Here is a 13,885-nt window from a genome sequence, read left to right on the forward strand (position 1 = left end):
AAACATGAGCATATATAGTTTTTGAATAGTTGATAAACTATTCAAGTTTAATGCTTGGCGAGCAACAAATAGAAAATGTTGGAGTTGAAACTGCAAATTATTCTTCTTTTAATCACTAAAATCTATAGAATAATATTTTTCAATTAGAGAACAAATAGTATCAATGTCAAAAGCACAAGAAAGGGTTAACAAATCCATTGCTAGCTCACTAAATATGCTATTCAACTCTTGTAACTGTTTGTCAATGATAGTGAAAAATATTTCAATTTAAAGTAATAATGAATTGTGACTTGATTCTCTTCAAGACATAAGCGTCCAAAATTTTGTTGTTGAATGAAAATCATAAAGACCGTAAACCTCAATACCATATTGTTCACAAAAAGATCTCACTTTAGTAAACATATCCTAACCATTTTCGCTAAAGTCATAAATAAGATCTTTTGTTGAACGAACCAAGTGCATAACATTAACTAAATCTTGATTTTGTTTTTGTAAGACTTGACAAAGCATGTTTGTTATCCCCATAATCTTTTTTAATCAAGCGAAAAATAAATATAAAATTAAATACCTTCAAGTAATTGTAATAAATATCTGCATTCTGACGTGTAGTATAACTTCCTCTTTCTTTTTCAATTTTTTTTTTTAAAAACTGAATAAGTTGTTTCATACATGTTTATCAAACTACAAATAGAATCGTAACGTGATCCCCAACGAATATCTTCTGCTCGTTTCAAATTACTCACTGTGGTCCCATTTATAAGAAAGGATTATATTTTTAGATACATTGAATAAATAATGTATCTGGACAACATACTGTCTAGATACATTATTTATTCAATGTATCTAAAAAGAAAATCTTTTCTTATAAATGAGACCGGAGGTAGTACCAACTTAATTTTCACCTTACTAGCTACAATCTCATCAATTTCTACAAAATATGCAATTTCTTCTGATTGGATAACTTGTAACTCATCATGGTACCTCGTAGAATAACAAACAACATTGTAAACAAAAATCATCTTCTCAAAGAATATAATTTATGAATTGATTTGACTTCTCTTGATAATGTAATCATATAAATGAAGACAACACGATAAGAAATATGCAAAATCTTCAGATGGTGAATATTCTAATCATGAGGTAAATATGCTAAACCAAGTATGTTGAAACCTTCTTGAATGATCCTCATTATAGGATAAAAGATAGTTTTATAAATGAATTTGATATGAACCTCATTTTAGATAAGCTCCTTGTATTGCATCCACTTGATTTGGTTGATATTTCCGAATTGGAGGATGCTTTCCAAGATCATGTTCCAAATAATTTTCAAAGCCATGACGCTCATACTACTACGAAATACATATATAACCACAATTGGTAGAAATATTCTACTAGGGATGGTGGTCCATGGTAAGGTAGCTTGTGTTTGTATGTGCCCTCTTTACAACAACGGGTGACTAACCATAATAAAAAGAGGTGTAGCGAGTAACATACCACTACTGTTGTTTTAAACAACTGTTGTAAAAGGTTGTGGTCTGAGGTTCGATTCTTAGCGCCTACATTTTTCTTCATATTTCAACACATTTCTGCACGGTTCTAGAACCCAAGTGGTGTGAAAGACTCAGTGAACAACACATCACCACGGTCGTTGATTGCATCAGCGGTGATATGTTTACTTGAGTTTATTATAACTTATGCGGAATGCTTATTCACCAACTGCTTACTAAACATATAACATTTTAATCTGATTTAGAAAAATATAATATGAGATATGAAGTTATATTAGAAGAACAAGTTACATTAATAAATGTTGTATAAGCTTTCTCAATCCATAATTAACATTTCACTCTTTAAAAAAACATTTTTCTCTTTAACAGTTAGATCTTGTTTTAGTACTACTCCTAGTTTTTTGACCACCCCTTCCTTCAACTCTAGTTTATTTTGCAAAATGTTATTTGATTTGAAAACAAAATTAGAGGTGAAGGAAGGGGCAGTTTTGAAGAACTAAAAGTATTAAACCAAGTTCTAACTGTTAAAGAGCGAAATATGGATAATGGGATGAAGAAATCTTGTATTACATTGATAAGTGTAATTTGGTTACTTAGGAGATCTCAAATCTTCTCTTGAGAGAATAAGAATGTTCTATATACATGTATTTATTAGTCCTCGTCTTTTCTTGTAATGAGAACCTTGAAAGCTTTCCTTTCTAGATGAAGTCTTCAATCACGTCCTTCATCAGAGCACATTTCTTGACATTGTGCATGTTACATTTATGAAAATAAAATTATCTAAACTTGTCTAGACCAATGTTATCATGAAACTTATTGGGAGATCATATTCCTTCTTCTTAGGACTCATCGTTGGTGCATTCCTATAGAATACACTATCTAGAGGTGTCTAGGGGAATTTACTCTTTATGTCTTAATGAAGGTTTTCCTTTATTGTCTTTGATCGACCAAAATTTCTTTTGTTTGTTTGTGATAACTCTTTTTATGTATTTGCAAATCACTTTACTCGCCTGTAACATCTCCTCATACAGGATATAAAAACTTCCTCGCTCAAGTAACTCATGAAATTTACGAGTTCTTATATTCTAATGCTCTCAACGAACCTCGTTCATTTTTGAAGTCTTTAAACCAACAAATATATCATTATTTTTTCTCATGTCCTTTAGGGCCTCCTTATTGAATCCATCTATATAGATCCTTAGTCATTCATTCTTTTTCTTGATTGCTCCCAAATTTCCATATATTTTGGTTGCCTTGTGAAAGTAGTGAAGTAAGTTGTGAAACATCTTCAATTTTCATCCCAAGAGTTTATGGACTCCGGTCTTATGACCTTAAACCACGCCATTACCTTAAAATTTTAGAACTCCTTGTGAACGCGATGAGTGTTAATTCTGAAAGTAAACACATCTCTTCTCTAGGACTTCGATTCACCGCAATATCCCTTCTTTGAAAGAGGAATCATGGTCATGGTGTGGATATGAGTGATATATTGAGGGATGTCCCAAAATTCTGTGTGCGGAAAAAGTTGAAACTTCGTATCATCTGTTGTGATGGTGATTGTGACAAAAAAGCCTAGAAGGCAAGCACCTTTATTTCGAAGGAGATTTGGATCTATGTGGACCATGTTTGTCGTTCTTAAGTCTTGTAGATGCACAATGTTGATGACTTGTTTGCCTGTCTTCTTGGGGAAAAAAGGTACATGCAATGATCATATTTAATACATCTTAGTCTTTCCCTGAAAGTCTTATTACTGTTGTTCAGGGGTTTTCCCGCCCATTTTGACCCAAATTAATAGTTGGTTTTGCTGCCAAAAGACCTTAGAGTACCTTTAAATGATTAGTATAAGGTCTTAAAGTAATTTGTTGGTACCCTTGTTTACTGTTCGAGCCTCGAAGACCTTTGTTTTCTATAGAGGAGCCCTTGGTTGTTGGGGCGAGAACGACACTTCCTAAGATGTAGAAGAAGCGCCCATCCCATCTTGGAGTTTCAATGTCACCCTCGTGACTATGTTAGCAATAACGGGGCGAGGTCTAAGGTTTCTTGCGGATGTGACTTTTATTTTCTTGTTTCGAGGATTCACTATCATATATGAGCTAAGTGGAACATAAAAATGCGAAAACATGAAAAAACACTTCTAATTGACGACACCAAATGATCTGGGGAAATCTTTTTCTCTAAGTGTTGATGACAATATTGTTAACGAGTTTCGATACGACAACCTTCATTAAATATACCTGATGGAGCTGTACCTGCAAACATTTTGACAATTAAACTTGTGATGGTCGTAAATGTAATGTTTATAACTTAGAATAATATGTACCATAGGTTAGACCGTTTTGCAACTTTATTTTATGATCTAACGAGCCGTACCAATTCTCAGCATCTGACTATATGAGAGACCGATCATCTATGATCTGATATGCCCTGAGGGCATGACCACATTATGACTCTCATGCTCTAGATCATTCTTTATGAAAAATTGTCTCAAAGAGCAACTATCAAAGAATCTAATAGCCAAATTATCTAATGACCTTGATCTAGTATAAAGATAAGGTGTGGCCATCTCACAACTCTCTTCTTCTTATCCCGGACCAAAACAAATAACCTTACCAACAAAATTTAAGAATCCAAGTCTCATGTGAATACATGTCAGCCCAATTGGTTAAAGGGCAGTACAGTACATATGACTCTATTAAACACTAGACTATATATAAAATGAAGAAGAATAAATGAATGGTCCCAGATATCACCCAAAAAAACAAAAAAGAATGGTCCCATGCTTTAAATACCAATGTGATATTCCCGCGACAACACAAAAAGTACTCCTCCTATTACTAGTCACACACAAACTTTGAAGTAAATCCAATAGAGTTTGAGTTTCCACAGTATAAGTACACAAACTGTAGCATCTCCTTCGTGGTCCCTTTCCATCAACCATAACTTCACTCCAGTTCCACCTCAATAATGCTGCTTAGTTATATAATCTATCACTTTGATTCCAAATCTCAAACTTAGTTATAATCAACAAACAAACACTTAGTCAGACAAAACGGGTCTCCCTCTTTGGTTGCTTGGATTTGGTCCTGACCTCTTGTGGGCCGACATGAACCGTCTCCTCTCCTTCCTCTTCCATCAGGTCCGTATCTCAGTTATATATACATATAATTTTTTTCTAAATATTTCGTTATGTCAGTTCAGTTGATAGTTGTCCAGAGACATCTGATACAGCGTGAAATATATGCCATATAGAAAAAAAATTCATAGATAGTTTTTTTCTTCTTTCTTACAGGGAGTATTGGATGAGCAATTCTTGCAGCTTCAGCAACTACAAGATGAGACATCACCAAACTTTGTCTCTGAGGTTGTCAACATTTATTTTCACCAGTCTGAGAAGCTTCTTAGGAATCTCAGATCATTGCTGTAATAATCATTCCATCTCTTATTACTATCCTAGTTGATAACTTTTGTATATATATTTTTCTTGTATTATAATTTTTATAATGTGAGTGAATGAATGAATGAATACAGGATGGAGAGAGAGTTCATGGATTATAAGAAAATAGGGATTGATTTGAATCAGTTTATGGGTAGCAGTTCAAGCATTGGTGCAAAAAGAGTGACTAATGTTTGCGTCGCCTTTCGTGTCGCCACCGAACAAAACAACCGTGCCGGGTAAGTATATCTTTGGACATGACACCGACAATAACACATCAATAATAATAATAAGACTAAATTACAGTTAGACTAAATTACAGTTTTGGTCGCCTGTTTTGGTATTCTCACGGTTTTGGTCCCTCTATTTTCTTTTTAAACAGTTTTGGTCCCCCATCCCAATTTTGTTCATAAACAGTGCATGACCCGTACATGAACAGTACATGACCGTACATCAACACTACATGACCGTACATGAACAGTTGGATCAAAATTGGGATGAGGGACCAAAACTGTTTAAAAAGAAAATGGGGGCACTAAAACCGTGAAAATATCAAAACAGGGGGACCAAAACTGTAATTTAGCCTAATAATAATTTGAAAAATAATGTTTTAGTGTCAGATACACGTTACACTATATACTATACACGTCTTTGTTCAGAGGTGTTGGTGCTAAAATCTATCTGGCAATATTATAGCAATTTTTTCACATTCTCATTTCCATTGCAGATGTTTTAGAGCATTGGAAATGCTGGAACATGAATATTGCTATCTCAAGAACAAATTGCACGAACTATTCCAAGTAAAATTGCACTCAACTTAATTAAACTAGTAATTAATTACTGAGCCAAAGTTATATTAATATTATTAAATATCATGTAAGTAAATTTATGAAACATCTTATCAATATTTATGTTTATGATATGATAATGAACAGATTGAACAGCAACGTGCATTGGCAGCTGGAGTGAGGAATCCAGTACAGAATGAATAAAGTGGAGTTAAAGAAATGATGATTAGATGGATGTGTTAGAATTTTTTTTTCTTTTCTTTTCTACTTTTCATGTCAATCTTTTCTGGTTTCGTAAGGCTAAGGGCACGTCTTTCTTGTTATAGACAAACCAAGTTAAACATAACTTTTGTACTTGGATGTGTAGGGAATAGAAAAAATATAAGGGGGGTCACTAGATTTTGGATTCTCTTATTTATGAGGTGGGATCATGTTCTCTTATGCTTTGATGTAACTCTTTTGATTTTTTTGAATTAAAGTGTATCAAATCTGTTGAAAGTTTATAGTGTTTTTTTTAGGGTTACTATTCGTAGAAAATATGTTGCATTTGTATTTTAGCTATAGAGAGAAATTGATAGGGATATGGATCGACTAAAACTTGTTTATATTTATTTTAACAACAAAATTATAAATGTAATTTGGATTAAGCAAAAACCAACCTAAACTTAAAAAGAGATGTAATTCAATTGATGACTCCAACTTATAGGTGCACATGCAAAAGTAAAGACATATCGCCGAGTAAAGACATATCGCCGAGTGTCGTTTAAAGTTTTTTTACAAAATTTTAAAAAATGTAATTATAATGTCATAAAATATTGTACTTTTATTATATCAACTTTATAAACAAATTTTATCTGCCAAAACGATATTCATTTTGAAACTGATGGAATAACATATTGAAATTTCAACCAATTTAAAAGTGGTTGTGTTTCTTTGTTCTTTCGTTGTCTTTAATCCGGTGTTGGTGGTCCTGTTCATTTGAACTCTAGCTTGTTTCTCCCTTGAAGTGTATAGTTCTTAGAGAGTGGTTGTTTGATGTGGCTTGTTTTGTGATTTAGTCTTGTAGCTTTTATTTCTTCTATTTTGTTTGTTTGGTTTTGTTGGTGTCGTTTTTTTGTACATTTTATGTCAATTGCTTATTCAACTGTGTTTTTTTTGGACTTTTTTATTCTATATTATTAATATTATACAATTGAAAGGTCATATTGTTCACTATTGAGCATGGAACCAAGGTTTATTTTACCTTTTAACTACTTGAAATTCATTTTACTTATTTCTAATGACACTTACATAGCTTGGACATAAACTTGTAAGCTTCACTTACATCATGTGCCAAATATGTATATGAAACCTTAAAATATTCTCAACTTGTGCATTTGTCTTTGCACCCTGGTCAATTGAGAGCTTAAAGTGAATCTCAAATGGAGTGCTTATGCCCTTAACTTGTGCATGATTTCATTAATGAATCATCTATGTTAATGGTGTATTATGACATGATGCATGAACATCTGGAAAATAATGGGACAAAAAGAGCCTCATTACTGCATATAATCTCATTTCACCTCAGATGCGAATGAGATATAACTTCGATCACAATGTGAGATAACGGAAAGTGTTTTGAAAACTATCCACTTTATCTCTCAGTTTCATATTAACCGAGAGATAGTTGAAATATTCATGAGTTCGATCTCCAACAACATATTTATGTTTTTAAAACTACCGCCACATACCTCTCTTTTTTGTCAAAACCCGAGAAAAAAAAAAAAAAAAAAATACAACTCACATATTCTTTACAATAAATATTAAATTACATTGTTTATAATGAATAATTAAATTATACAGTATATTAAACTCAAAGTTTCTAACATTATATTGTTTTGACTTAAATCTACGAGTAGAAAATTTTGACAAGTATAATTCATTATAATAAATCCAAATTTACCCAATACTCTTCAAGCTCAAGGGTTTGACACTTCCAATTTTTAATATAACATAATATTATGTATATAACATGAAATTCAAATAGAAAAATAAGATATTGTTTAAGAACATAAACTTTGAAACATTTTTTTTAGCACTTGCAATTCATTTTTTTAGCACTTGCAATTCATTCCAAATATCTGTTCTAAACTTTCATTATCAATATTTTCATTGTTTTGATGGCAAACATTTTCAGTATCAATGTTTAAGTTTCACAAGATAGCGTCCAAGATATATAATGGCGGGGTGTTCGCATTCTTATTGGATATAGAGGATTTTCTGTGAATTGACGTGTTGGCAATATCTTAGACGTTGTTACTTTATGAATGTAGGGCATAAATTCGTTGTTGGATAACTGAGTAACTATACCCCTCGGTTCATTTATGAAATTGATGGAAAGTATTATTTGTTTTTAATAAAAAATAAAAATAAAATAGAGACTTTTTCCTTGATTTTTTATAAAACCAAGGTAATATATTACTTGCAGAAAAAATAGTGAATGATAAAAAATTGAAAGTAATATGTAATGTTTAATTTTTCAATTTATTTTATCATTCACCATTTTCTTTGTGTGCTTCAATATTCAAACATTGCTTGCAATTTACAGTATATTTAAGAATTAATTTCTCAATGTTGTCAATCAAAAAAATAATAAATCATGGAGTATTTTTTTTATTGACAATATACGAATATTATTCTAAAATATAACATTGGCCTTGCAAGAGAGGTGGAAACAATAATAACAACAAAAATATTATTATGTGAGATGGATTGTACGAACTGAAAAAAAAATTTGTTCAAAGCTGATGTTAGAAGAATAACATACAACATTGAACTGTGATGATTTTTTCAATCTGTCAACTCATTCCAAATAATGATGTATACGAGTTTGGAGAAATTAGATTTATATGGTAACACTTAATGAACATGTGATTTTATAAAATCTCATTATCTAACCCCTCAATTATTAAAGAAACTTAATGAATATATCAATTAATTAAAAAATAAAAAATAAAATAAAAAGAAAGACACGATTTTTGAAAAATAAACTACTTTTCTTGAGATTCAAAACATATATCATAAATTATTTTTTTTCTCGGATATATATATATATATATATATATATATATATATATATATATATATATATATATATATATTGAGAAAGGAATTTGACGACACAACTCTTGAAAATAGATTCTAGTGACTACAACATTTATTGCTTTTGGCAACACTTTTTTATACAACATGTGTAAATTGTTGCCTAAAAACAGAACAGGCAACGATTTTTGTGTGTTGCCGAGACATTTCTCGCAACGCCTAACAAATGTTGCCTAAGATACTTTTGGGAACGATTTTCAGGCGTCCCTATAATTTATCTTTGACAAGGATTGATAAATGTCCTCTTAAATACTTCTGGGAACAGTTTCAGATTGTTACATTATTGAAAACAAAAAGGCTACATTTTTTAAATGTTATATAATATTTTATTTAACATTTTCTCCAAATATTATAAATTTTTTTTAATTTAGTAATAGAATATATATATATATTTATGAGATTAAATTATTAAGAACATATTTCTTTATATATATATATATATATATATATATATATATATATATATATATATATATATATATATATATATATATTCTATTTGACAGCTGGAAAAATAATGTTAGTCACTTAAACTTTTTAGCTTTTTCTAATCTAACTTTACGTTTTTGGACTAAACAAAATTTAACTTTACGTGTAGTTTATTAGAATATAGTATTAGTTTACTTTATATAAAAAAAAAAAGTTTTTCTAAAATAATAATAGTTTTTTTGAAATAGTTATTGTTTTATCAAAAAAGTAAACTAAAGGTGTGGCATTTTTCTCTCTCTATTCGACAGAGATCCCTAATTCTTCTCCACAGTCATAGTGAACCAAAGTCATGTTCATATTCCTAACCTCTTCGTCGTTCTTTCAAACTGCCGTCGTCAGGACCTTCCTTCGCCATTGTTTCCGGACACTACGAAGCCGAACATAAAACAAAGACCACTCTTGTGTTTCGTCAGGCCGTCGCGGGCTTCGTTTATTTCTAGGGTGAGTATCTTTTTTCTCTAACTTCTGAATTTAAATTTTATTGAGGAGAATGATCAATTTTTGTTGAAACCCTAACTTTTTACAAAATTAATATGAACCACTATCGTTTTGTATGAATTATTAAATGTAATTTTGAAAACCAATCAGATAAATCCGTTTGGATTTAGAGTATATGAGTTGTGCTTTGAACTGTGGTTCTTGTTTTGAGCAATTCAATCAATTTTCTATACTTGTTTATTGCATAATGTTTATGGGATTCCACTTTTGTTATCCAGAAGTTGTTTTGTTTATATCTGATAAGAAGTTTTTCAAATACAAAACTTGGTTGGTTCTGTTTTATTTGTTAAAAACTAAATTTTCTAGCATTGAATTTAATTAATTGGTTTTACCAATTGTGCTTAGTGGATTATACCAGGTTAGTAATTTTGATAATTTGGATAATCTTCAATCTAGGCTTTAACTTTTAATTTCTAAGCAAAGATTGATAATGACTGCTCAAACTTGCAGGAACCTTAGTTTCAATCAGCTGACATCCTTTGGTGTAGAGCTGGAAAATTTGATAAGAGTTCAAATTTTGTGAGACTGCCCTTTACAAGGCTTTGGACAATTCCTTCAATGAATTCTGGTTTAGTCTTTTAAACTCATAATAATATGTTAGCCTAGTCTTTCATGCATCCTGGTTTAGTCTTTTAAACTTTATTATTATGTTTGATTTTAAAGTGTAATAATCGGTCTTTTTCAAGGATGTTTAATTTTTAGATTTTGTTGCTTACGTTTTCTATTTCCATTTTGTCCTATATTTTTCTTTTCTTTTTGTTTTTTTCCTTGGTTTCTTTGTTTGCTGGATGTTCACGATGCAGAAAAATAATAAGAGTGGACTTGAAAGGCTTGATAGAGAGAGGCAGGATGACTTCTTAAACATGTTGAAAGAATTTTTAGTTAATCAGGTATAATTTAAGTTTGTTTGTGTTAAGTTCCTCCTTATGTAGAACTTAGTTTTCCTTTCATGTAACTAAAAGTTTGTTTTTATGTTTTGTATATTTGTAGTTCTAATTGCTATACTATGATTTCTCTTTGTTTTTGATGTGCAGGTAGTCTGAAACAACTTCATATGTCCAAATTATAGTCTTCATTAGAGCATTTAAGTTTATTAACTTATTTATGTTTCTAGCATGGTTCGCTCATGAGAGGTGTTTTCTGCTTTTTTGGGTTTTAAGTGTATTGTTGTGTTCTTGTTATGGGCCATTGTTAGCCTATCTATTAGTTCTTGTCTTGTAGTAGTTTTGTTGTAAAGAGAGGGGGGAATTTTTTGTTTTCATTGTGTGTTTGGACGATTTTTTTTCTAATAGTGTGGTGAAGTGTAATTGTTTTGTTCCTATCCAGACACATTTTGTTCTTGAATTTATAATTTATTATATTATTTGGATGTTAAAAAAACTTATTTATCACAATACTCAATTTGAAGAATCTCATGTACAAGTTCAAGGCGAACATTGAACAAGTTAATGTGTCTATAGTAATTTCCATGAATTCGAAGCTGTAGTTTCCATTAATTGGAATCTCTTGTACAAGTTCACTTTTAGGCAACGTTTTAAAATTGTTGACATTGTTGATAGATATGGGGACAATTGAAACTCGACGTCTTAGGTAACAGAGAAAAACGTCCCTTATTCTCAAATGATAGGTAACAGAGAAAAACGTCCCCTATTCTCAAATGATAGGCGACGTTTATAAATAGTGTGCCCAAAGAATGAGAAAAGCGTTGCCTAAAACCATAGGCAACGCTCGAACAGAGGACGCTCGAAAATTGTTGCCATTTCTTTTAGGCAACGTTTTTTATAGTTTTGGCAACAATTTTCCAGTGTTGTGAAAGACAATAAATGTTGTAGTGTGAATGTGGTCGCAATCATGTGTGATAAACATTATGGGTTTCGGACATCACTTATGCTTCCAAATGAGTTTGATTACTTGCGTCTTCACTCGTTTTATCTTTACTAACATATGAAAGTAAGTAAAGATAAACAAAATATCATTCTCATGATTAAATTGACCAATTGAGTTTGATTACTTGTACAATTATTCTTTCCATTTTAGTGTGAATTGAACATTTTGTCTTTGAAATATAATTCTAATGTTGTTTTGAAATAAAAGATTTTTTTGTCTATATAACAGTGTGTTTGAAAATACGATCCATTGTCACCACCGCACGTTGAGAGCCCTTCTAACTATAATTTTCAGAAATTACTATTGACAACTTTTACCCACCATAATTTTCTACCGTAATTTTAAATAAATTTCAAACATAGACTAAGTGTTTTAGGCTCAAATTGAGTATTTAATGAGTTGTTTGTGAGAATTCTATACTTTTTCTCTAGTGTGTAAATTGTTGGATTTAATAGTAGCAAAAACAATTAAGGGATGGTTTTTCATTCCAACGTTTTTCAAAGTTCTGCTTCTTTCTAGTTTCTGCCAAACAAGTAGATATATAATGTCACTATAGAGAATCTAGCTATCTATCTAGATCATATATCGGTCAAAAGTTCAAAGTGAGATTTTTTTACCTACCTGCCACTATTCTAAAATAATAATACCAATATGCCCCATGTTAAAATTAAAACACCAAAATGCCACACTTTTAGTTCACGTCCGTCCAGGGGTTGGCCGGACCGGTGAAGATTTTTTTCCCCAGTTGGGGTCCGGCCAGGGGTTGGCCGGACTCTAACTGGCCCTTTTTTTTTTCGTTTTTTTTTTTAAAATGATTTAAATCAATTAAAATAAAAAAAAATAAAAAAAAAAAACAAAAAAAAAAGGTCCAGTTAGAGTCCGGCCAACCCCTGGACGGACCCCAACTGGAGAAAAAAAATCTTCACCGGTCCGGCCAACCCCTGGACGGACGTGAACTAAAAGTGTGGCATTTGAGTATTTTTTTTTCATTTCATGGCATGTTGGTATTATCTTTTCATTATTGGGGCAGATAGGTAAAAAAATCTCAAAGTGACAACTACTCACACTGTATTGTCTACATCACATGTATTCAAAATTTAATACCATGAATGAATCAATCTGTCTATAGCTTAATTAGCTGCTGAATTGTACTTGTCTTAAGTCGAGTAAAGTAAAATTGATCCAGCTGTTTAACATTCATCTAATTGAAGTATTAATTTGATAAAATATTTGAGGATTAATTATAAATGAATCAATGGTTAAGGAATAAATTTATAAGGGATAGTTCATGATTAAGTTAACTAGTTGAATTGAAGTGTTACTATGTAAAATTAACGGTTAATTAACCGTTAAATGTAAAATGATAATTTAATATTTTAAATTGATATGAATCATTATTCAATATATTTTGTATTATTTATAATCTTTTAAAACTTATTACTCATATTTGAATTCAACATATTTTTATTTAAGCAAAGTCACTCGTATCTAATAATAAGATCTAAAGCTATGATCTACTCACATTTTTCAAGCAAGTTGAAACAGACTTTATGATTTAGGAAGGTTGACTTTGCATACCAAAAAATAAAGGTCCCTTCACAGGAAGAAATTCCTACCAAGGCAATAGGATTTGGGTTTCAACAATAAAAAGAGAAAGACATTAAAATAACCTAAAGAAATAGAGATAAAAATAAACTTTGATTTCTTTGATTCATTTTTCTCACCTCTCAATGAGTACATATATAATAGAAGAAGTGGATAGTAACTAAAAGCCCAATAACTAATTAAAGGCCCAAATACTACTAGAATCCAATAACAATACTAATAACTATTAATATAAATTCTAAAATACTCTTCTATCATTGCCAACCCCTTCAAAACAACCTTGTCCTCAAGGTTGTAAAATAACACTTAAACTGCATAATTGTTGGGGCTACATTACTCTTTCCTGGATCCCACATAATGAAGAGAAAAACTCCACTAATGTAAATAAAACCGTAAAAGAAAACAAAAAGATCACCATTCAAGTCACTTGGTATCTTTTCCCGCAACATCATTGTCATCCTTGCTAACATAACCGACCTCATCATTAGTTAGCACCTTGAAGTTCTTCATCAAATCAAAAACCCTTTCAGCATAAG

At 31.0% G+C, this 13,885-nt stretch overlaps 1 protein-coding gene and 1 long non-coding RNA gene across 2 annotated transcripts; both read left to right on the top strand.

The window, feature by feature from the left end:
* Positions 1–4,317: 4,317 nt before the first annotated feature.
* On the top strand, positions 4,318–6,232 carry LOC131606134 (pseudo histidine-containing phosphotransfer protein 6-like). Its single transcript, XM_058878411.1, has 5 exons — positions 4,318–4,644; positions 4,798–4,928; positions 5,037–5,180; positions 5,669–5,741; positions 5,877–6,232. Exons 1-5 carry the CDS (start codon positions 4,612–4,614, stop codon positions 5,931–5,933), a joined length of 438 nt encoding a protein of 145 aa, XP_058734394.1. The 5' UTR covers positions 4,318–4,611; the 3' UTR covers positions 5,934–6,232.
* A 3,326-nt stretch (positions 6,233–9,558) lies between these two features.
* Positions 9,559–11,356, top strand: LOC131606135 (uncharacterized). The gene is made up of 3 exons (XR_009284739.1): positions 9,559–9,800; positions 10,308–10,747; positions 10,892–11,356. It is a non-coding gene; the product is annotated as an uncharacterized LOC131606135 (long non-coding RNA).
* The last annotated feature ends 2,529 nt before the right edge of the window (positions 11,357–13,885 follow it).

The sequence above is a fragment of the Vicia villosa genome, linkage group LG5, assembly GCF_029867415.1.
Source record: "Vicia villosa cultivar HV-30 ecotype Madison, WI linkage group LG5, Vvil1.0, whole genome shotgun sequence".
NCBI lineage: Eukaryota > Viridiplantae > Streptophyta > Magnoliopsida > Fabales > Fabaceae > Vicia > Vicia villosa.

Excerpts from the sequence above, each read along its gene's own strand:
- LOC131606134 (XM_058878411.1), top strand. The coding sequence starts at position 4,612 with ATGAACCGTCTCCTCTCCTTCCTCTTCCATCAG. Across the intron at positions 4,645-4,797 it reads TCTCCTTCCTCTTCCATCAG|GGAGTATTGGATGAGCAATT; the intron begins GTCCGTATCTCA and ends TCTTTCTTACAG. Across the intron at positions 4,929-5,036 it reads AGGAATCTCAGATCATTGCT|GATGGAGAGAGAGTTCATGG; the intron begins GTAATAATCATT and ends GAATGAATACAG.